The sequence below is a fragment of the Carassius gibelio genome, chromosome B16 (assembly GCF_023724105.1).
Source record: "Carassius gibelio isolate Cgi1373 ecotype wild population from Czech Republic chromosome B16, carGib1.2-hapl.c, whole genome shotgun sequence".
NCBI classification, from domain to species: Eukaryota; Metazoa; Chordata; class Actinopteri; order Cypriniformes; family Cyprinidae; genus Carassius; species Carassius gibelio.
The window spans coordinates 21,285,759-21,308,857 of record NC_068411.1 but is presented as its reverse complement, the minus strand read 5'-3'; the positions used below and the strand labels follow the sequence as shown (position 1 = coordinate 21,308,857).

General features: G+C 37.1%; 3 protein-coding genes across 5 annotated transcripts; 1 reads left to right on the top strand and 2 right to left on the bottom strand.

Moving 5' to 3' along the window:
- Positions 1 to 3,199: 3,199 nt before the first annotated feature.
- Positions 3,200 to 8,747, bottom strand: mlf2 (myeloid leukemia factor 2). Of its 2 annotated transcripts, none has more exons than XM_052577944.1 (9): positions 8,533 to 8,747; positions 7,961 to 8,191; positions 7,718 to 7,826; positions 7,154 to 7,195; positions 6,985 to 7,038; positions 5,806 to 5,934; positions 4,151 to 4,310; positions 3,815 to 4,032; positions 3,200 to 3,722 (listed from the first exon to the last, which is right to left on the bottom strand). In XM_052577944.1, the coding sequence occupies exons 2-8, from the start codon at positions 8,002 to 8,004 to the stop codon at positions 3,818 to 3,820; spliced, it is 753 nt and encodes a 250-aa protein (XP_052433904.1). In that variant the 5' UTR covers positions 8,005 to 8,191; positions 8,533 to 8,747; the 3' UTR covers positions 3,200 to 3,722; positions 3,815 to 3,817. The 2 variants fall into 2 exon arrangements, with proteins under 2 accessions (XP_052433904.1, XP_052433905.1); XM_052577945.1 differs by having other exon boundaries at positions 7,961 to 8,058.
- cdc42l (cell division cycle 42, like) lies at positions 8,252 to 16,081 on the top strand. Of its 2 annotated transcripts, none has more exons than XM_052577947.1 (6): positions 8,252 to 8,304; positions 11,128 to 11,232; positions 11,501 to 11,573; positions 12,565 to 12,674; positions 14,072 to 14,269; positions 14,378 to 16,081. In XM_052577947.1, exons 2-6 carry the CDS (start codon positions 11,128 to 11,130, stop codon positions 14,465 to 14,467), a joined length of 576 nt encoding a protein of 191 aa, XP_052433907.1. In that variant the 5' UTR covers positions 8,252 to 8,304; the 3' UTR covers positions 14,468 to 16,081. The 2 variants fall into 2 exon arrangements, with proteins under 2 accessions (XP_052433907.1, XP_052433906.1); XM_052577946.1 differs by lacking the exon at positions 8,252 to 8,304 and adding an exon at positions 10,080 to 10,226.
- A 939-nt stretch (positions 16,082 to 17,020) lies between these two features.
- Positions 17,021 to 21,686, bottom strand: wnt4b (wingless-type MMTV integration site family, member 4b). Its single transcript, XM_052577943.1, has 9 exons — positions 21,120 to 21,686; positions 20,558 to 20,755; positions 20,222 to 20,375; positions 19,753 to 19,837; positions 19,243 to 19,374; positions 19,012 to 19,154; positions 18,788 to 18,928; positions 17,492 to 17,654; positions 17,021 to 17,369 (listed from the first exon to the last, which is right to left on the bottom strand). Exons 2-9 carry the CDS (start codon positions 20,644 to 20,646, stop codon positions 17,200 to 17,202), a joined length of 1,077 nt encoding a protein of 358 aa, XP_052433903.1. The 5' UTR covers positions 20,647 to 20,755; positions 21,120 to 21,686; the 3' UTR covers positions 17,021 to 17,199.
- Between the last annotated feature and the right edge of the window lie 1,413 nt (positions 21,687 to 23,099).

The window sequence follows — 23,099 nt, the reverse complement described above, 5'->3', positions numbered from 1 at the left end:
AATATGTCACATTAGTAAGTAATGAGTTGCAAATAGCAATTCACACATGCTTTAAGGTGTCTTTACACAAGCTAGGCTCAGAGGTGGTTCTGTGCCTGCTTTAAACTGAATGAAGACACACTGTCACACAAAATAGTACTAAAATATGTCTTTGTCATTGTCGTGACAGAGCATATATTTTATAATTAATTCATAAGTATTTTATATTTATAATTGCATGTTTCTATGTTCATTACATTTTCAAAAATAATTTCCTAAGATATATTATTAACACTTTTATCCTGCAACTGTGCTTTTAATAGAATATAACCCACTTTGGATTTAGTTTCTTTGCTGCCTTTGCATTGTAAGGACGGTATTAGAGTCTAAAAGTGCTTCCCCAAATCTGTACTTTCTTGTAAGACTGCAGTGGAGTGACCAGTCAAGCGGTCTCTCTCTCTCTCACACACACAATCCATCTCCCTCAGTCTCTCTCTCCTGCAGTTTTTTCTTCCCTTTCGAATAGACCTCTGTCCCGTCTCCCATTGTGTTGTAACCATGGTAACCAACCTCGCGAAAGTGCGCGTGCGTTATCATGTCTGCTGTCTGACTGTAAGCGCCCCATCTATCGCTTGAAGCACGAGAGCCTGAGACTGGCTGCAGAGCTACTTTGCATTGATTTACTGTTGCAGGTGTTTAACAGGGAGCGGCGTTCTCTTACGGTTTGGAATTCGTTACAGCACATCACACGATCAGCATTCAGTAAATAACCCGTAAACCTGCGACTTAAAGGAACACACGTTTATATTCGTATTAGGCAATAGGCATATGCATGTTAAGAAATCTGTAGCAATTTTTATTATCTGTGGTTGCAATAGTAGTGGTTTGATACAGATTAAAATAGCCTATTTATTAATGCTTTTTTGTCTGTTCAACCTATTAACAATTAGTCTATGCTATAATTTAGTAATTGGTCTATAAACGGAATTGCTGTTTAAAAGAGTTTGAAAATAAACTTGATATTTTTTTCTGTTTTACATTTATATCTGAACCATAATGCAATTTCTCTCCGCTAAAAATAGATTCAAGGAACCCAAAGCAAAGTGAATGATTCGCTCATTAATTTATAAAGACAGCAACTTGTCGCCATCTACTGGCTCAATTAGGTAATCCATTGAAAGAGTCACAAAAAAAAAAAAAAAAAAAAGATATCAACCACTAATGCACAGACTGATATTTTGTGTGAAACTGGCAAAAACAGACAATCAGAGTGATACAAAATAAAGAAAACACTCAGGGTTACTGAAGTGTCGCTTGGCTAACCAAAAAAATGTGAGAACTGTAAGTACGGAATTAAATTAAAATTAAATTTGAATTAAGTATTCTATAACGTTTTTGATTTTAACTTATAACACAATTTCTCTCATTAGGAGAGATGTAGTATGTGTGCCTTACGGTTTCAAGATCAGATACACTATTTAAACATTCTCACTTTACATCTTGCACAGCAGTTTCAATAGACTTTTTATAGCCACCTCTCTTGTCTTTAGAGCTGATCATACTGTCCTTCAGCTGCAGGCACTCATGAGTTTTCTACTGTGGGAAAGTCACAGTTTTCACAAAGGAGAGTTCAAAAAAAGAAAAAAAAGACAATGATGAATAAGTAATGAATTGGGGAAAGACTAGCAAAGAAATAAACTGCTCAAATAGATCTAGAGAAGTATAGGCTACATATTGCTTAAGATCAGTGTCATGAAAGAAAAATTACATCACCTCATCCCATCCTGAAGGACCTACATACATTTTGTTAGATTTTTTGCAGTGTGTGTGTTTTTGCACATTTTGTGTGTTGCGCCAAGTACAGTATGAACCAATCGGTTAAGTGCTGTACCTTGTCTTCAGGGTGTTGCCAGTTCCAACAGGCACACCACACTAAACGTGGCAAATAATAAAATCTGATAAATTACAGTATTTGTACCATAGATTTCAGTACAATATCAATTTACTATAATAATAAAGTATATTTACCATAATTTGTACTATACATGTAAATATATAAAATATACATAATAGCAGATCTCTCTCTCTCTGTCATTATATATATATATATATATATATATATAAACTAGTGCAAATACCATGTAGCTAAAATTACCAGAGCTTGTTGCTGAGCAAATTGGGTCTAGCATAAAAACAAGTTAAGTCAAATGATTTGCAATGAACAAACGATGGTTTAGGCTAAAAAGAACAATAGGGTTAACTGCTATTAACACACATCTGTTTGTACAGACAACAACAGAAGGATACATGATAAACTAACACAAAGACTTTATGTAGAAAATAAGAAAAAAAAGTAACAGAAAAATGGTGAAAAGTGAAAAAAGTGGAGGGAAGGTAAGAAAAAAAAGGTAAAAATAAGAAGAAAATAACTTATTAACAGTAGAATACTATCTGGCCATGTATTACAGTGATTTTTCCACGGTTAAGCGTGTTCTTGCTAAAAACTGATTGGCAGTGCTCTGCAAAAATGCATTTGATTCCAGACAAAATGTGTATAAATGTATGTATACAAACATAAAAATCCCACAGTGTACTCATGAAAGAAGTCTATGGGGAAATCGTAAGAAAAATAAACAAAACACAAATACACAAAATTTTAGCATGAGACATTTGTTAACAGAAATTAAACCCACAAGCATTTTTATTACCATGGAAAGCCAATAAATACGAGACCACACAACACGCACAAAGAATTGAACTATTATAATAAAAACATGTCTTTTAAACCATTCAAAATGCATTTCCTCATGAAGTTCTTCTATGCTTTCTAATTTAAAATGTTTTAAAGTGTAACGTATTCCTTTGATGGCAAAGCTGAATTCTGAGTAGCCATTATTCCATCCAGCACCACATGATCCTTTAGAAATCATTCTTATATGCTGATTTAGTGCTCAAGCAACATTTCTTTTTGTTACCAATATAAAAAAAAACAGTTAGGCAGCTTAATATTCAAAGAGAAAAGCTTTTGTAGTATTGTAAATGTCTTTACTGTCACTTTTGATCAATTTTTTAAATGGTTTAATACACATGTATGTCATTTTCACAAAATAAACTTTTGGAAAAAAAAAGAAAAGAAAAGAAAAAAAAAAAAAATGGCAGCAGTGGCGTCACTAACCATATTGTGGACTATCAAGGCATAGATATAGCACGGCACAGCCAATGATGTAACAAGGTCTTTTTTTATTAGTTAATAAGTTTAATTAGTCAGCATTGTACAGTTAAACCCACAGATACCCTAGTGTCAACACAAACATATATGGACTTTATGGTGAGTGCGTATGTGTGTGTGTGTGTGCACGCGAATATATGTGTAGTGTATCATTAAATATTTGGATATTGAAATATTGGAAGCATGAGAATTCATTTAAATACAAAGATGTCTGTGTGTATGTATATATCACAAGGTTGAAGAGCTGTCTGAATTATGATGAATGCTGGTGTGTATGCTTTGGGAGTAGTAACGTGGTATGAAGTTCACAGGCCAGGCCGAATTCAACAACAGAGATGCAGTCTAAAAAATTCAGCCTGTGTCATGATACCTCATGCCAGCACGCATCCCTGTAAGGAGCTGACTACACATATTGAGACAGTTCAGATCTATCAAACATTTGACCCCTCAGTTATAATTTTCTTCTTCTATATCCCTCACTTCTCTCTTCACAGCATCAGCTAGATAACTTCACCTGCAAACAGATACACAATGTGTAAAAAAAGCCTGAGTATAACGTACAAATTCAAAGAGACCAGTTTCATTCGGGCCGTGTGAGATTCGTACCTCTCACCAGTCGTAGCGCGGGCGGGAGTGAGGAGGGTGGTGGCGTGGTGACTCGTGGCGAGGCGAGGGAGAAGAGGAGGAGCTCGGAGGTGCTGTCAGGGCCAACTGCTGTCCAACCCCGGCACTCCGCTCACGCCCATAGTCTAAACTACGGGCATTAGGAGGGCGGTACCGGCCCAGCTCTCTCCTCCACTCGTCATCAAACGCAGCTGCCTCACCTGAAAGAGTGATTTTTACAATAGTGAATAAGAGAATTACTTCACAATGGTCCAAGATGACATTTAAGGAGTTGCCTGCAGTTACAAAGGAAAAAAGAAAAAGAGGGATTATGCTCACTCTCTTCCAGGTTGAAGAAGTCCTGTCTCTCTTCACGGTCTCCTGTGAGACGGTTCCTTGAGCGTTCCATCACGTGACCTCTTTCACCAATGTGATGCCCTATAGCCATTCGCTCCAGGCCACTTGCACTGTCCCGCATTGTCTGACGGGTCTCTCTGATCTAAACAAAAACACACATACTCAATTTAAAAAAAACAATTAAGGGCGACTAAACTGTTTTGACACTTCTGTGTGTGGTACTTAATGAATAATGAAAAAAAAAATCTGTTTACAATTTCATCCAGTTTAACCAGACTATCAGTGTAATTTTTTACACTTCTGTTGCCAAATGCTGGGATTACTGCAATAATAAAAATGTGAAACTCAGATAAATGATGGATAACGGTGATGGTTAGGGATGCACAGAAATGAAAAGTTGAAACCGAACAAAATGAAACATTGGGCCGAATACCGAACGTGACTTTCACAATTGCATAAATTAAATAGCCAAAATGTAATTTTTACCTTAAAAAAAAAAAAAAAAAAAGTGTTACAATTTAAAAGGATTTACTTAATTATTTTTTTTTTACTTCAGTTAGTTAAATAATATTTCTTGGAAATTTTTGAGACTCCCCTTCTTGAATCAGGCATGCATTTTTTTATGTAATAATGTCATTTATAATAAATAAATGCAGCCTTGCGGAGCAGAAGATACTTTTTTTTTTAAACATTGGAAAATATTACAGATCCCAGTTTGAACACTCTGTGCGAATGTTATAATATATATAATTAATAGAGCTGTTATTGTTACTAGAGCTGTTATTACTATTATTGTCTTAATATTGTATTATTTTACAGAGCTACAGTAAAGTGACAATACTAACAATTATGATCGTTGATAGAGTTCTTGCTTTTTCTCAACTTTTATTTTGGCAGAATCTGGCAGGAAGACATCCGTGTTTCTTTCTCTTGACAGCAGCACATTTATGAATGATTCTAATTACGAATTTGGGATGTATATGAATGTTTGTCATACGCATCACAGTGTCACATGCCTTGTAAAAATACATAAAATGTTACTGAGCAACTGACGAAAAGCACTGTTTCAGTGCAGATTTTCCACGCGCTTTGAACTTTGAACCCTGGCGCTGCAAGCCCATCACCACTGTCAGAATACATGCAATTTGTGCGTATATTAGAAAACATAACATTCTGCAGTTTATTTACTAATTGTTTAAGGCCATTTCACAATTTAAATTATCATACAGTAACCAGCAACAATCATCCCTTCATCATCTCATCGCAGACATGAGATGCAGTACTAAACACTCTCTGGCTGTCGGTGCTTGTAATGATTTTGGTGTCTTTCTCTGACAAATGCCTCCACCCTGCCAGCATGTTTGCTGCATTAGTGCGCGCCTCTATTTGATCACGTCACGGCACTGTTTGCTACAAATTGGTCTGTCTTTTCACTTATTTGGCCGAACACTGGAAGAGCTTTTTTCCGACCTAATAATTTCAGTTGCTGAAAATTCGGTGCATCCCTAATGATGGAAAATGTCATGGGTATGGCTATATATCCATTTGTGTGCCAGATATTCAAGACTGGGGCTCAAGAGTCAGTCACTGTCACATTCCCATTCATGTCTAGTGCTGTGTGTCCATGTGTCTCTTACACCCCCGGGAGCACTGCGATATTCACTGGTCTGCTGATAGACTTTAGGTGCTCCCGTGTCCGTGGAGGAGTACGAGATGACTGTGGAGGAGGAGAAGGTCTGGCAGTTTGGAGATCCAGACATTCGTTCCTACAGAGTAAAGAAACAGAAAAGTCTCATTAAACAGACTCTCTCTGATTAAAGACACCTCTTTTGGCCAAGCATTCAAATAATGCATCTCATAATCTTTTACTACAGTTATATCTGATCAAATGCACATCATTATTCCTTCGCTTGGGTTGAACAAATAATTTATGCTTGGTTGAACCAGCAGTTACGCTAATTACATCTCTATTTGTTTCTCTGTTTCTCCCATGGAATTTACATTCCATGGTAAATATAGGAATTAAACAAGCTTCAGTATGAAACCTGCCCTTACAAAGACCTGAGATGACCAAACACCTGAGAAGAGATGATGCAACCCCCTCAGAGGACCTCAGATGATGCCAACCCTGAAACAACATAAACTACCACATTTTGCTACAAGTTTGATTGCAACATATAATAATTGCTGTTAATAGTGTTCATCGTCTGTTTGATTGAGTCATTAACTCAATTTTACTGTACACTAAAAAATTAAAACCTCTCCAACTTAAATATTTCCAGTGACTGGTTACATCTACATTTTTCAATTCGCCTAACTGAATTTATAAAACTAAATTCACACTATTTCAGTTTGGCCAATTGAAAAAATTAGATGTGATCAGTCAATAGCAAAATTTGAGTTGGAGAGGTCTGATTTTTTTTTTACAGTGTACATTTCTGCTATATGTACATCAATTTGACAGTCACCACTGTATTGTAGAAGCATAATTTTCTGTAAAGCTGCTTTGCAACGATTTTTATTATGAAAAGCACTAGACAAATAAACTTGAATTGAATGTGAGTGTTATATTAGTCTACCTCAATAATTTTTGCAATAATTTTCTCTCAAAATACAGAGAATTAAAATAGACTTTGATTAATTTAATGTGAAATCTAAAAGGTAGCAACTACAAAGTCACAGTATGCACTTATTCCAGCTTAAAAGCTGTAAACGATAATACACCCTTACCATTAACAAATGGAATGTTCTTAAACTATAAACCGGAGTGTTTCAATAATTCTGATTTGTGGCTGTTCGGCCACTCTGAAACTCACCACGTTCTCCATCATCCCACCCATCATGCTGAACATGTCCATGAAACCTCCACCCTGAGAAAAAAAAAACACAGAAATCTTAAAATGCACTGACATAGAAAATGACGATGCTGCACCATTTCTGCCACTAATCAAAAAGTGAACTCAAGAGAAATTCAAGATGTCATACCATTCCCATCATGCCGAAGGGGGCCAAGGCTCCAGCTTGTGGCTACAAAGGGTAAAATATAGACACTTTAATCTTCAATACATTACCTTGAATTACTTACTTAATCTTCATGTTTGACTAAGACAGAATTTTCTTTCTCTAAAATGCTAATTAATGTCATCAAACTGGACTAAAAATTACTAATTTGGCTAAAAATTATCATTGATATTTTTTGCCCACTTTGTTACACTTGCCAGTCAAAAAAGACCAGCCTAGTTTTTGAACTAAACATGCCAAAATTATCCACAAATAATGTTTTCATTTTCTGTCACTCAAACATAAGCTCAAGAGGCCTATGACCAATCAGTTCTAAAAACAGAAAAATAAAACCTGTGCTAACTGAAAGAAAACGAGCCAATTAAAAATTAGGATTTGGTGGTAATACAGAATAATGAGAGATTTACTAGCAGTTTAAAAGGCAGATCATTTTTTAATCAGGAACAAGTTAGCTGAACACTTTTTGCACAGCACAGGGGTTAAAAATCAGCAAATCGAGCCCTGTGTAAAGCTCTAATGTGTACCTACCTGTATGCGTGTACGTGGATGCTGGATCTGAGGGGTGAAAGGAAACGGGTCCATCCCAAAAGACCCAAAGAGACTCCTCATCTGGTGTCTGTGTGCTGCGAACGGATCCCTGTCACAACATAACATGCACATCGTTTTACAGGCATAAAATGCACTTAAAATGTATTTTAAAGCCCTAATGGATTATGATGTTCACCTCAAACACTCAAATTAATTTCTCATTTTGATAGTACTAATACTCACATCATGTATGGGCTGTCATCCACATCATTCAAATAGCGAAACATTGTTGTTGCTCTTTCTTGGTTGGTTGAATTGCACCAGTAAATAAACTTCCGTCCCTTTAATCAAAATCCAACACAACAGCAGCTCAGGAGCTCGTAATCGGTCAACCAATCATCAAGTTCCCTTTGCCAGATATGCAGAACAGTCTCGACTGGTGAATTATACAACCCGGCCTGCGCGCTCTATTACCTAATCACAATACAAACCATCAATTTACCGAGCGAGATGGATAAAACACACCGATATGTTAAAGCAGCTCTGCAGAACATTTAAACCTAGGCGAATACCCTCGAATATTCCAGGCAGGTGCTAATCCATAACAGCCTGCGAGCTATTTCTGATTGTTAGCCTAACATAATAACATGCGTGCGGAAAGCATTTGTTTACAACCACGGTGGGCTTCGGACATACAAGTCAAGGTGAATTTTATCCAGCTGGCGAGAAAAACAGCAGCACGCAGAGCAGACGGACCGACGGAAATAACCGCCGCAGATGAGCACAGGAAGACAGTATGACAAAGGAAACAAAACCTTGAAGATCTTGGGCGAATATCTTGAGCTTCTAAGAGATTCACGCGGTTCTTTTGGAACACACTACATCAGAGTCGATGCCATGTCACGCGCTGTCACTAAAAAATAGACTCCAGTGCAGAAGAGATGCTTTTGATAGGAAGATTACGCGCATTTAGTAAAACAGGCACAAAAGCCAAACGTCAACAGAAAAGAGAGATGGGAGGGGGAGGAAGAGGAGGGGAAGAGCGCTGCGCACATTCCGGTGAAGGAAGATAAAAGTTTAAGCGCGGCTCTCAAAATGACTGGTTTTGGCTCCCTTTATATTTAGGTCACCACTTGGTCATTTGAGGGTTATCTTATTGATTTTTTACGAGCATTATTAATGTGATTCTTAATCATAAAATCAAGTGGGTTGTACAATGCTTTGTAAATGTGAGGAATAACGAACTGTAAAATGTAGTTGACGTCTTCAGTGTTTAATTATTTTTTATATTATTAATATTATTTGGACTTCTTTTTTATTTTTCTGTCGCGCGCGCGCGCGTGTGTGTGGTAGAGCACGTAAAACACGTAGAAATGCGGTCCTAGAACTGCAGTCCTGAAACGGCAGCCTCGGGTTGTGCAGGAAGACACTGTTGGGGATGGTTTTGCAAAATTGTGTGCAAAATATAAAATAATAAAGCACCGATAGATAGATAGATAGATAGATATACACACATATACATATTTAGACAGGGGGCTTTTATCATGTTAAAATACTTTGTGTCCTTTGTTGCAGTGTTTGCAAAATAAGAGTTTATTGCCTGTCTTTTGTCGCGTCGCTAGAGGGCAGTACACATGACAGAGTAAATAAGCCACCTTTCCACTCGTTTCCGAATTCAGTCACGTGATGCATGTATATCATACTGACAAGCATTTTTTTAATTGTATTGCATTTTAAATTATTTTAGACTTTTGTAAATATGTATTTTATTTACTACCTATAGCAGTTTTTTTTAACTTGTTCTCCCTGCCCCCATCTATTTGGGGTTAGATCATTCCAAAAAGGGGGAGGGGTTGTGAAACCAAAACTGGTTCGCCTATGACATTTTGGTTCCCCAAAGAACTTTTCAGTGATCAACTCTTAAAAGAACTTTTTTTTTAGTCCGAAGAACGTTTTAAAATTCTAAAATCCCCTTTCCACTTTAAAGAACCTTTTGTGGAACGAAAAGGTTCCATGGATGGTAAATGGTTTTTTTTTTTTTTTTTTTTTTTTAAACCACTGATGACTAGACTCTTTATTTTTAAGAGTACATATTAAAAACTGGGGTTAGAAATCTTCTAGTGTGTTAGTTTAAAATATTATTATTATTTTTATTATTATTATTTTTAATGTAATGTATTAACGTAATATGTAAAATAAAATCAGAATGGCAAACACTAATGGACCACATTCTTTCCATTCTAGTTTCTGTGTCTTTAAAACATATTCGATTTGGATTTATAAAATACTATATGAAAATCCCTCTATTGTCTTTACTCTTTAACCATAAAGTAAAGATGTAGTCCTAGGCCTAGAGGCTTCTTAATAGGAACTACAATAGGGGTGTGCGCAGGGTGGGCTGGCTGGATTATTCGCAGGAACTACGACTAGACGTTTTTCGCTTTCGTTCACGTCAGATTGATACTCTCAAACCCGGACGTAACCAACGCCTAGTCGCCGGAGAGGAACGGTGAGCAATTCATAATTTTTAACATTGTTTTATTTGAGTTTTAACTTATCAAACAGTTGTTAAACTGTACACGTTTTAATTCAGGTCGTACCGTTGAGTAATTTTGATTTAGGATGGTGTGTCGCCCTCTCAGCAGTGCTAACGCATTAGCTTAGCCTCGCAGCATCCTGTCGGCCTCATTAAACAAAACTTTGATTTTTCTTCACTGTTGCCAGATCTCCAAAATATTTATTTCGTTTTCTGTTATCGCCACAAACTCCACATTTCTTAGCCATTTACTGTTGTATTTAATGAAGTAGATTTATCAAGCGAAGTTTTTAACTTGAATTGGTGAGGAAAGATACAATAATTAAACCATTCTAATGTAAAGTCAGACTTCCAGTATGAAAAAAAATACGTATCATCTCATGTTTAGAAAAATCGGCTTTGTATAAACGACACAGGTTAATTAGTTAGTGTTTTACTTTAAAGCTACTTTGTATTCGTTTTTTTTATCGTCCCAAATTGGACTCAAAATGTAGTGATTACTAAGGACGAATACTTTAATATCTATTGTAAAAGTAAAATCATTCCGAAACGACAATGTAGCTGAAAACCAGACAAAGTTTTCTGGTTTTATTGTTTCGACAAAGTCGAGCCTTCCTCTCAGCTGCGTTAATATGCGGAAGCAAGACGGGACGCATTCTTGTAGATGTCTCTCTGTATGCCTGCTTTTGTTTCTGAAATCAAATCACATCACATTATTGGCAATTCTGTTAAATGCGTTCGAGCTGCCTAATTGTGTAACAGTGGGAACAGTGAACGCTGGAACTGCTCAAAACAAATGATTCACTCAAAGGTATTTCTGATTCCCACGAGAATCCCAGTAATAACGTGATTTCCAATCTCTTTCTCTATATAGATGCAGACCATAAAGTGTGTGGTGGTTGGAGATGGAGCTGTCGGAAAGACCTGCCTCCTCATCTCATACACAACCAACAAATTCCCCTCTGAATATGTTCCCACGGTAACAGAGTAAAGGGTGGTGGGCTCTGGGACAATGATTCTGGGGGAGGGGCGCAGTGATCCAATGTTCATAATAATAATAATAATAATAATGCTAGCTATTATTTGTTGCATGCTTTGTGCTGTTTAAGATTAGGAAATCTAATATATGTGAGTTAGTTTGTAGGATATTTGATTAGGCTGAAACTTTTTAGGGTTGTATGTTTGGTGTGTTCTGAACTAAAATGTGATGAATGTGTGAATTAGATGTTTTTGTGTTTGTTTTAAAGGTTTTTGATAACTATGCTGTAACAGTGATGATTGGAGGTGAACCGTATACACTGGGGCTTTTTGACACAGCAGGTAATGCAAGTCTGGGGCTTACTTTACACTTGACATGAATCTGATTTGATTCTGGTTAGCATGATAGGGATTTAAGTGTCAACATAATCCAAAGAGACCCGAGGAAATCGCTGTTGCTGTGGAAAAACTGGACAAATGGTGCTGAACTTATGGGAAAACAAGTGATAGGCATTTTATGCATCAATTCATGCTGTGTCCAGATTTGCTGACTCATTCACTCATTCACTATCTAGTGAATGTCACATAGGTCAGTATATGAGGACGAGAGAACATGCATATTTGGATACTGCTTTAGACAATATTATGCATATTTGCTCTGCATATTATTCTCTGAAAATGGTAAAAACAACCTGCTTGATCAGACTGATGCTTGTTAAAAATGTTAATAGGATTTCAAATTGCATGTTGATTTACTGTAAACAGATTGATACTACAATCTGTAGAATAAAATGGGTGTACTATTGTGAAAATTACATCTTGCCCACACACAATTCCACCATGTTTGTTGATACACTGCCGTTTAAAAGTTTGGGGTCAGTAAGTTTTATCTTCTTTCAAGATATTAATACTTTTATTCCATAAGCAGCATGTTTATTTCAAATAAATGCACTTTCTATTCAGATAATCCTGTAAAACATGTATCATGGTGTCCATTTAAATATTAAAAGCAAAACTGTTTTAACATTAATAATAATAATAATGTTTTATATAAATATCTTAAAATATAACCCCATTATTTTTAATGTTATGACTGTATTTTTGATCAGATACATTCACTTTAGTTGGCATAATACACTTCTTTTCAAAACCATTTCAAATTTCAGTTGACAATAAACTTTTAAACATTGTTTTCATTAATTTACAATCATCTCTAGTCGTTTTATTTTAAGACTCGTTGGATTTCTCTTCAGTTTTAGCCGCGGTGTTCATCTCAAATGACTCGGAGCTGAAGAGAGGTGGTAATGAACTGCGTCTGTTCTTGTTTTCTCAGGTCAGGAAGACTACGACAGACTTCGGCCTCTCAGCTATCCGCAGACCGACGTCTTCCTTGTTTGCTTCTCGGTTGTTTCTCCTTCCTCCTTTGAGAATGTGAAAGAGAAGGTAGGTTTTCATCAAATGCTTTCTGCTTTCTTGCTGGTCTCACTGTTTGGGTCATCAGAACTTGAAAGAAGCACCTTTTTCTGATAAGATCATTGACATTTGTTATTTATGGCATACTAAACGGTCACCGTTTTGCATTTGAATGCTATATCTATGGTATGGTTTCATGTACAGATCGATACTTGGTTAAACACATAGTATGTTTCTTTAGTTGGATGACGCTGACGTCACATGCTTAGTGTCACTAAAGCACTCTTTAGCAGTACCTGATTTTCCTGCTGGACTTGGAGAATGGAACTCATGTGAATAGACCTGAGATGTTTAAACTGATCAACCCATACATGAAAAGCACATTCAATACTGAGGCATATCAGATTTCTGGAGAAAGGCTGCATTTTTGTAACTTACATTTAGATGCATATTTGTCATTGGTTTTCTATTCGGATTGATAGTGTAAATATATATATATATATACTTTTAAATTAAGATTTTTACCTGGCTCTCTTTTTTACGCAATTGTCATTGATCAATTGCAGCATTCTGTGCACATTTATGTTTACAGTCTACTGTTTTACAGTCTATTTAAGGAACTGATTTCCTGCACAGTGGTGCTAGTTTCATGTTTCCTGTATCACTTCACAGTCTCTTTAAGAAGCTGTTTATTAAGCGATAAAATGCTTAATAATATTGTCTATTAATAATGTTTAATTAATGTTGTCTAACATGAAGAGAGATGGGAAAATGGAATTCTGAATAACCTTTTTACCATTTTTTGTAGTGTGGAACTGAAACCGAAAACGTATGTGAAAATAGGCAGCACAGATGAATTTGTAAGATAAAGACTGCACAGAGAATTCAAGCTCATAATTTCGTGACCCCATAAGGGCCATTCATAATTTATTTTGTAATTTGAGGTTTATTATTATTATTTCCAGTATGCACGCACACACACACACACACACACTACCATTCAAAAGTTTTATTTTTGAAAGAAGTCTTATGCTCCCCGAGGCTGCAGTTATTTGATGTTTGATGATATTATTTGATGAATAGAAAGTTCACAAGAAAAATCTTTATTTCTAAATAAAAAATCTTTTGCAACATAAGCGTTTGTCACTTTTAATGATTTGCCTCCTTGTGGAAAAAGTGTTAATTAATAAAAACTTACTGAACTTGTAAGGTAGAATATTTCTTTATATGATATGTATATTTCAAAATAATTTTTAATTTTATATTGAACATTTCTTTCTTGTCATATACATTTGTTTTCATTCTGGAATTGGAAATGGATTTAAATTGCAAATTTTTAAGTGTTTTTAAGGATGTTCCCTTTGCACTATGAATAGCTTTCTAGGCACTGTCTTACCAGTCCTTTTTCTCCTCTCTTTTTCTCTAAGTGGGTACCAGAGATCTCTCACCACTGTCCACGCACTCCATTCCTTCTGGTGGGCACTCAGGTTGACTTGAGGGATGACAGTAACACTGTGGAAAAACTTGCCAAAAACAAGCAGCGCCCCATTTCACCTGAGAGCGGGGAGAAGCTGTCCAGAGACCTCAGAGCTGTCAAATACGTGGAGTGCTCCGCCCTCACACAGGTTAAAAGAGCAACCGCACACACACCCGTGATGACATAACAGCTCTACTCACTTATCACCACTCACATGACCTACTGCAAATGACATTTTACCATCTCTTTCTTACAGAGAGGCCTGAAGAATGTATTTGACGAGGCGATACTCGCCGCCCTTGAACCTCCAGAGACCAAACCCAAGAAGCGCTGCGTCCTTTTGTAGGAACACAGCAGTGGGTGATGCACTCACTCCAACAAGAGAGGCAAAGAAAAAAATAAAAACCTTTTTAAGGTTGGTAGGGCTTGGGGTTTGGAGTGGAGAGAGTTATAATTGGGAAAAATTACGGGAACAAAACAGCAAAAAAAAAAAAAAAAACATGATACTGGAGGAATCTGGCAACAAAATGGTTTTGCAAACAAATGCACACTGTGCCTTCATAAATCTAGAACAACAAAAGAAATTAAAGAACCCTGGAACCAATAGCACCCCTGCAAACAAAGAGCATAACGATAAAAATAGGCGCGCTTTACGCGTGTGATGTCTTACAGAACAACATATAGATTCACTTCAATGCTTTAAGTGTCAGTTACATGTAATTGATCCAGAAAAAAGTGTGACAAAGTGGCACGGATAAATTAGATTAAATACTTCAGGTTTCTGATCGGCATCCAACATGAATTTTTTTTATTTTATTTCTTTCGCTGGACAAACGCATGTGTGTCTCCCATACATGCTTTTCTCTAAGCCGCACAGAATGTCTATAAACAGCACATTTCATAGTGTAAAGCCGAACATGCTGACTGCTCTGATGAACACTTCTGCAGGGCTCAGCTATTTGCTCTGTAACCTGCGGATTGTGTACGTGCAGAAGCTGACTTCAGCTTTCCTTGAATCTCCATAGTTGAGCATATTGCAATGGGCACAAATGCTATTCATGACAAATTTGCCTTTTAGTGTTGTTCTGGGGTCCGTTTTCCAGTTTTTAATGTTGCGGTTTTGCCAGTTCTAGACCCCGGACTCGCATGACAAACTGTAGGCAGGTTCTGTTTTACATGTGGTTCACATACTGTTGTTTATACGTACTGGATGTGGCGCAAAAGCAAGCTAACGTGATTGGTTTGGGCATGTAATTAGCTCTAATCACTGACAATGGCATTGAAACCGAACATATACAAAAATAAACAACAACACTTTTAGCTATTTTTAAAATGTTAATTTTGGATCAGAGTGTTATGGCCATAGAAATGACACTCTATGGCCACTTCCCCTTCTGAATGACTTGTGTTATATGGTTTATAAGAGAGTTTGGGACTTGAATGGGAGCCAATGGATTTTAGTTCACAAGCATTTGTTTCTTCCTGTATGAGCCAGACTGTTCTCTTCTTCTGTGGTTCATGCTCCTAGAATCTCTCTTAAGTGCATTTACTCTTGAGCCTTGCAGTGCCTTCTGCTGGCCATTTAGAAAACTGAATTTTATTTGTTTTATTTTATTTTTTTCCCTCTCATTTTTTTTTACTTTGATTATGATGTATTAAATGTATTACTGTTTTACTCTTGGGTGAATGAATAGTGGTGACATTTTGAAACTTGAGTTTTTTTTTTTAAAAGGCATTTTATTTTATTTTTATTGTTTTGCTAGAGTACCATTTGATTGTCATTTATTAATAAAATAACAATTAAAAATGTAATATTTTGAATAACCAATCTTAACAGTCGTGTGAATAAAAAGGAGGAGGATAACCGATGATGATGATGGTTTGAAATATGGCCTTTTCTTAGTCAAGTTCTGCGGTGTTTGGAATCTCACTATATTTGTAATAAAAGTGGTGCGACTGACTCGCAGCTGTATTTCTATCCTGTTCTTTAGAAGATTACGTGATTGTTTAGTGTCTGCCAATCAAGCATACTGCCATTCAAAAGTTTGGGGGTCAGTAAGAATTATTTATTTTTTTAAGAAACTTAATACTTTTATTCAGGAAGGATCTGTAAATTCATCAAAAGTGGCAAGTGGAGTCTTTTACAATGTAACAAAAGATTTATTTTCTTTTGAGCTTAATATTTTATTAAAGAGTTTTGGATAAAAACAGTTTCCACAAAAATATGAAGCGACACAACTGTTTTTACCATTACTATTACATTTTTCTCCAGCACCAAATCAGCATATTAGAATGATTTCTGAAGGATTCAGACTGGAGTTATGATGCTGAAAATTCAGCTTTGTCACCACCATAATAAATTACTTAATATATATGCATAAATGTTGTGTTTTAGCTAAAAAAGTTGTTTTTGATTGAATAAATAGTTCTGGTGACCCTAAGAGACTAGCTACTGAGCCCAACATTTTTTTTTAAATTTATTAATTTAGAATGTGTCAATCCATAATTAACAAACACACCTTTCCACGTGTAGGATGTCAACAACTTTATTTTAGGCCATAAAGATGAGATAATGGCAATAAATGAGCCTCTATGCAGCTAAAGAGTTTGCAGGTGGAACTTTCCATCCAGAGATAATGCCACAGTGGCATGATGCAGTCAAATAAATAAACACAATCAGCAAAACTGAAAAGAAATTCATAAATACAGTAAACAGGGAGAGAGACTCTAGAATTACATGCTAAGGCCTCAGACTAAACTAACATTATTCTTCTGCTATTATTCAGAGGTTAATCTCAGCTTTAAGAGCGTTGTCTGAGTATGTTAGTTACTGGTTTTGTAGCATTTAAGAAATGTAATAGCGTCTGCATGTTCCTTTTAAGCAAGAGTGCAATTGGAGATTAAAATAATTATATAATGTAATGTCACATCGGAAAGAACTTTAAAGTCACCAAATAGGCGGCATAATGCAGAATGTTTTAAGTGGAGCAGGTTTGGTGTTCATCATGTGGGCATCAATGCAGGCTGGCATGAGATGAGGTGCTTCTGGTGTGGTTGTGCGGTTTTTCCAGGTACGTCTCATTCTCGGCAGGTGTGGATGAGCACTGTGTTCTTACACTGCTGGCAGCGAACCGAGCAGCACCAGGAGAACTTACAGGAGCAGCGCTGGACCACCTCAGCCCGGCCTGCTCGAAAACCTGGGCCACAGCATAGCAGTTCACATCCGTCTGGTGCCAACCGTGAGGTTCCTAGGATGTGGAATAAGTTTAAGTTAAGAGTGATAACACACAAATCCAGGGAATGGTCCAAGTATTAATAATCAGAAGTAGAAGATCAAAGATTATTTTGTGACTGGTTTTTACACGTTTACCATTACACCGTCGTCCTGCAGTGCCAGGAATGCCGTTGTCTGGATCCAAGCGGCAGAAATCTGGTGAAGGGGCTAGGTAGACCAGGTCCCGTGCGGCTGGTGGCTTCACTTGGGGGTCCCGAGGAAGGAGGGCTGTCCGAGAGCCCACACGTGTCAGCCGAACCTAAGCAGAAAGTATGACCATGACCCTTGACCTTAGATACAGATATTTTTTCTACCTTCAACAACACTACCATGGTGAAATTCTAATGCAGCGATGCTTGTATCCTTCACATAGAATGCAGTCCCATAATGCATTGTGACAAGCTTCAAAAACCATCAAAGATGGTGGATTACATTCAGTCCATAGAAACATTGACAACAAATACTATTGTACCTATTGTAAGTGCTACATGTTGTTTGTTGGAGACAACCCACATTTTTCAACTTTAAGTTAAGGAGCCATATTCAACAGTGCAATTCATGGTGAAAAATGTACCCATGATTCTGCAGAGGAATATACACCAATTGTTGAATCCCACAAGAAAATTGTGCTAAAAGAACTCTTTAGTGCCACCCGCTCATGTAACATGCTGTAATCGAGTAATTTTCTTTATGCTCTCAGGCTTCATATATTCATATTTTGCAATAAACATAAAATTTTTGGTTTCTTTATCTATAGTTAATTTTAAAACACCAGTTTCATATTTCTACCTTTTTATCCGACTATCATTCGCAGTGCTTTATGGGACTGTGGTTATTTCTCTCATTAAAGCTAGTAAGTACATAGTCTTTTTGTCTCATTTTCAGTTGCTTATGTGCTTCAACTCAAATGTTTAGTTTTGTGATTCACCTTGTGACTTGGTTTATGGCTTATAACTCTTTAACAAAGACTTTTTAAAGATTCCTATGGGAAAAAATTATAAGAATGAACTATTAAGGCTACTGAACCACACCGTTTTTAAAGCACCAAATAACTAATAACTAAAACCCAACTCAGAAAAACAAACACTTGAACATACATCAGTTTGATAAGGACTACTTCAAATATCATAAGCCATTTTTGGAAAAATGTAATGGAAGTGTAATTATTTTTGGTGGGGCAGATGTCCCATTCGTTTAGATGGAGAGGGTGGGTTTATGACCTATATTGCAGCCAGCCACCAGGGGGCGTTCGAAACGTTTTGACTTCACTTTTCAGGATGTGTGTGGCACACTTGTTTCACTTATGAGGTTTCATCTCAGTTCTGCCTTAGATGTAGGCAGTTGTCAGGTAGGCACCTCAGTAGTTTTTGTAACAGAGACATTGTGACATACCTCTGTGGCCCCATCAAAGCGTTCTTTCAGCACAGCACCGACCCGGCGGAACGGAGGCATGACCTTCCAGCACGTTCTGAGCTCACAGGACCCCGAAACACCATGACACTTACACTCAACTTGCATGTTATGAAGAATCGCCTGAACAAAGATGGAGAAAACCATGAAAACAATATGCAGTTGATGATGAGTCTTTATACCAATAAGTGGAACATCTCACTTGCCTTTCGTCCTGCCTCATTGTTGTGAATGTTCATTAGCGGCCGCCCTGATGACATTCCTTTAGCTCTCTCTGCCTCATCCACAAACGTCTGAGAAAATGCAACGCCATAGGACAGATTATCAGAGCAGCCAGACCACTGGAAACCTAAGGGTGTGCAAGAGGCATATTTTAATCAAACAATTTATTTATTTTTATTTTATCAGTGTGATTATTGATGTGTCTCACTATGCACCTTCAGGACTGACCCCCCTGACCTTTCGGTCACAACCGCACCTCTCCAGTTCTCCCCTGCTACAGCCCCGAGTCACAGCTACAGCGATTGCTGCTGATGAAAGAGCATGGACAAAAGCAGCCTCACGGGTGCCTGAAGACAGCACACAAAGGGAACAGGACTAAGTTGTGTTTAGTGTTGACAGTATTGATTGTGTTTTGTGAGATTAATGTTTGAAGAATGTTGGAAAGTGGTCTGTTATTATTAATGAGTAGTTTAATATCAATACTCTAAAACTACGGTTTCTTTTCTGAGTTTCAAGTTTTCTGAGGGCCCCTACTGGTTAAATATTGGACCAGTCGTTGAATGAAATTCAAAATTGAATTTTTTTTTTTTCATTTTACACTTTTATGTCATTACAGCCCATACTTGAGCCATAATGGTAAGCTTATATTCAAAATTGTAGCATAAAATAATGACCTAATCCAATATGTTCTGATACTGTATGTTGTGAAAGCATTTCGTTGTAACCTTGGTTCATGACTCGTCCAAAAATATTGATCCCGCGAGGGGTGGTGGAACAGTTCCAGCGCCGGTTTCGAAACTGGTGTTGACACTGCAGTAGGTAAAACCAAACAAATAGCTGAAAGTCAGAGTTTATATATGTAGATGTGCAACTGTAATTACACTTGCTCATTTCTGGCCTAAAAGTATGTGTGGGCTAAAATGTGGCTGGGGCTAGTTGTCACAAGCAATAGAGAAAACAAAAGTGGTGTGTTGTTCAGTGAGCTATATTTTTATTGGGACTACAACAATAGAAATGTACAGCACTTTTTTTTAAGCCACAATCAGATTCAGAAAGAGGTTAACTGCCAAGTGTGTTTACATACACACACAAGGAATTCTTCTTGCTGACTGGAGCTCTTTACCCTGTCCTTGAAAAAATGAATGTCAGTACTGTATGTTCAAAAAATTGCCATTGTGTTTCAGCCTCTCTCACCTCCTCAATGACCATCTCTGCAGCCTTTCTCACGGACTCCATGACCTCCCCCCGTGCCCGGCACACCCCGACTTGGCCTGGTGTCAACCCCCTCAGACGGCCACATGGTTCTGCACCAGACACAGGACGCGAGCGCGGCAGACGTGCCAGAGAACTACAGAGACAATACAGTACAGTAAAGAATATGGCTGCATCAATACATACACATAAATAAAAGGACAACATTTTGTAGGTAAATTGAAACCAGCAAGAAGCTGCAACAAATAGAGTAGAAACAAAGAAAGTATGTACAAATGATGGCATAACAAACAAACGCTTTCACACTAGCCAACTTACAGCCAGTTGCTTGCCATGGTGAGGTGGGGTGCCCATAGCAACAGCAGGAGGAGTCGTCCCGTGAGAGTCACGGAGGACACCGTTGGCATCAGATTGCCTGTCTGTCTGACTACCTGTCTGTCTCTGAATTAGTGATCAGCTCTTGTTTCTTTCAGTCTGACAGCTGTGCCTGTTACATTGGGGTTGTTCCCCTCATATCTGTCAAAATCAAGAGACAGAAAATGACATGACTAATTTGTACATTATTGTGTGATATCATTTTCTATTATAATAAATATAACATTAATTGGAAATTACTTGATCTGCTCATACTTATGCATATGCATGACTGGTATAATAGCAATTACATTTTTACAGATTATAACTGGCATCAGAGTATCTGTATTTTTGTTGATTAAATTAGCAAAATATTAGATAAACACGGGCAATGCAAGAAATTCTAACCAAATAGTTTTACAGCCTTCAGAGATAAGTTTTAAATGTGATATTTCAAAGATATTAAATATGATCTAATAAATAAATCCAAGTCGATCACTACAAAAGACAAAAATTACGTTTTTACCACTCTGAGGTCCAAAAGGATCCGGAATATTCCTGTTGACGAACTTCTGAAATTACGGTTCAAATCTGCTAATTAGCCCAACAGATCATCAGCTTAATCTATTGTAATAATTTCCATTAATTCCACTTAAGTTTTGAAGATAAAATGCCTCTAAGTTGTAATCGTATTGTCACGCAGAGAGAGATATTCATCTTATGACATTGTCATCTATAACGACAAAAAAAAAAAAAAAAGAAAGAAAAGAAGAGAAAAGTGAAATATTTTGGTTGAGTAAAATAATCAGGACAAGGAAAACAAACGTACTAATTAGATAGATAAATAATCAGAAACCCTTTATGATATTCCATTTTTTTTAGATCCTCTTACAAAGTTATTCCTTGTCCCAGCTAACTAAAAAATATATTGCTCTAATCCTAAGAAAGCACTTCCATTTCCTTCAGATCTGTAACAGTATATGTGGGGAAAAACGTTGCCAGTAATCCAATTTGTCCGCCAAAATGAGCAAATCCAAAGGTAAAAAAAAAACATAAGTGTGGATGGAGTGATGGTTGTGGGGTTATAAAGGAAGGATGGATAAAGGGAGGGAGGGCTGGAGACCGCAGGGAGGGGAGGGGTGAAGGTTTCGGACATAGTACATTAACATTGAGGGATGAGCTTGCACTCATTGTCCAATTTACTCAGGACGTAATACGTGACCTCTGCTTAATGAGTCCCGCAGGATGGTGCCTTCAACTCGTGGGATTATACAAATGCTAACACGCTCGACTGTGTGTTTGTATTGGTGTTGTGCGTCAAAAAGAGGGCAATTGACCAAAAGTCGAGTGCCAAATCGCTGTCTAAATGCATACATCTGTGAGCAAGTGAGAGAGAGAGAGGGGATTCCTTTTGTCAGTGCATGTGACTTGAGCATCTGTTACCTAGTATCAGTGAAGGCTGCATCAGAATATGTTGCCCTTAAATCCTGAGGCTCTCACAAAAGAGTTGCGCTTGAAAGCCAGCGGAAATTGACGGAGAAATATGTGCCGTAACAATAAATAACCTGATAGATAGAACAGCAAGGGAAGGGTGCTCAGACCTGTCCTGAAACGGGCCTGTGTGAACGTGTCTTACCTAATGTTTAATTTTCCCAAACTTTTGTTGCTCTTTTTACGAGTGTCCCCCTCCCCCCTTTCTTTCCTCCCTCTGCCCTGCTCCCTCTTTTTCTCTCTCTCCATATTGTCTTCGAAGAAGGGATGACATTTAGACAAGGAGGAGAAAGCACAGTGCTGACAAATATTAGAACTGAGGCGAATAAATCACCAGAGAGAGAGAGAGGGAGAGAGAGAGAGAGAGAGAGAGAGAGAGAGAGAGCATTAGGACAAGATCTTGGTTTTCATGGATCTGGTGTGGCCCTCGAAAAGTACTTGGGCACTTAAAGAGTAAGTTCACCCAAAAATGAAAATTCTTTCATCATTTACTCATTTTCCACTTGTTCAAAACCTGTATAGGTTTCTTTCTTTTGTTGAACACAAAAGGAAATATTTGGAAGAATGCTGGTAATCAAACAATCGATGGTAACCTTTCAGCATATTTTTTTCCATGGAAGTCAGTGGCTACCATCAACTGTTTGATTACCAACATTCTTCAAAATATCTTCTTTTGTACAGAGGAAGGAAACTCATACAGAATTTTGGTAACTTGAGGGTGAGTAAATGGACTATACCTTTAAGCCACAGTTTTTAAAACAAATGATTGAATGAGGTGGCATCTAAAAACAACCAGAAAAATTCATATACACAAATAACTATGGACATTTTCACTAACATTTGACATCAATAAATAGAAAGTGTCTGAATATTTTTAACAATCTCTCTCTCTCACTCTAAATTATTGTAAACCTTACAAACATAATTTATACGTTTCTTTTAAACAAATGCAATTTTGGCATATATAGAATATATATTGTTATGAAAAGTAAAATATTAATGTATTTTTAAATGC

Coding starts and splice junctions, on each gene's coding strand:
- mlf2 (XM_052577944.1), bottom strand. CDS start 8,004: ATGTTTCGCTATTTGAATGATGTGGATGACAGCCCATACATGAT. Junction 7,039..7,153: donor CCTTCGGCATGATGGGAATG/GTATGACATCTT, acceptor TTTTTTTCTCAG/GGTGGAGGTTTCATGGACAT. Junction 5,935..6,984: donor GTGGGATGATGGAGAACGTG/GTGAGTTTCAGA, acceptor TTTACTCTGTAG/GAACGAATGTCTGGATCTCC.
- cdc42l (XM_052577947.1), top strand. CDS start 11,128: ATGCAGACCATAAAGTGTGTGGTGGTTGGAGATGGAGCTGTCGGAAAG. Junction 11,233..11,500: donor CCTCTGAATATGTTCCCACG/GTAACAGAGTAA, acceptor TTTGTTTTAAAG/GTTTTTGATAACTATGCTGT. Junction 12,675..14,071: donor TTGAGAATGTGAAAGAGAAG/GTAGGTTTTCAT, acceptor TTTTTCTCTAAG/TGGGTACCAGAGATCTCTCA.
- wnt4b (XM_052577943.1), bottom strand. CDS start 20,646: ATGCCAACGGTGTCCTCCGTGACTCTCACGGGACGACTCCTCCTGCTG. Junction 19,375..19,752: donor TGGACGAGTCATGAACCAAG/GTTACAACGAAA, acceptor TGCTGTCTTCAG/GCACCCGTGAGGCTGCTTTT. Junction 17,655..18,787: donor GCTTTGATGGGGCCACAGAG/GTATGTCACAAT, acceptor CTTTCTGCTTAG/GTTCGGCTGACACGTGTGGG.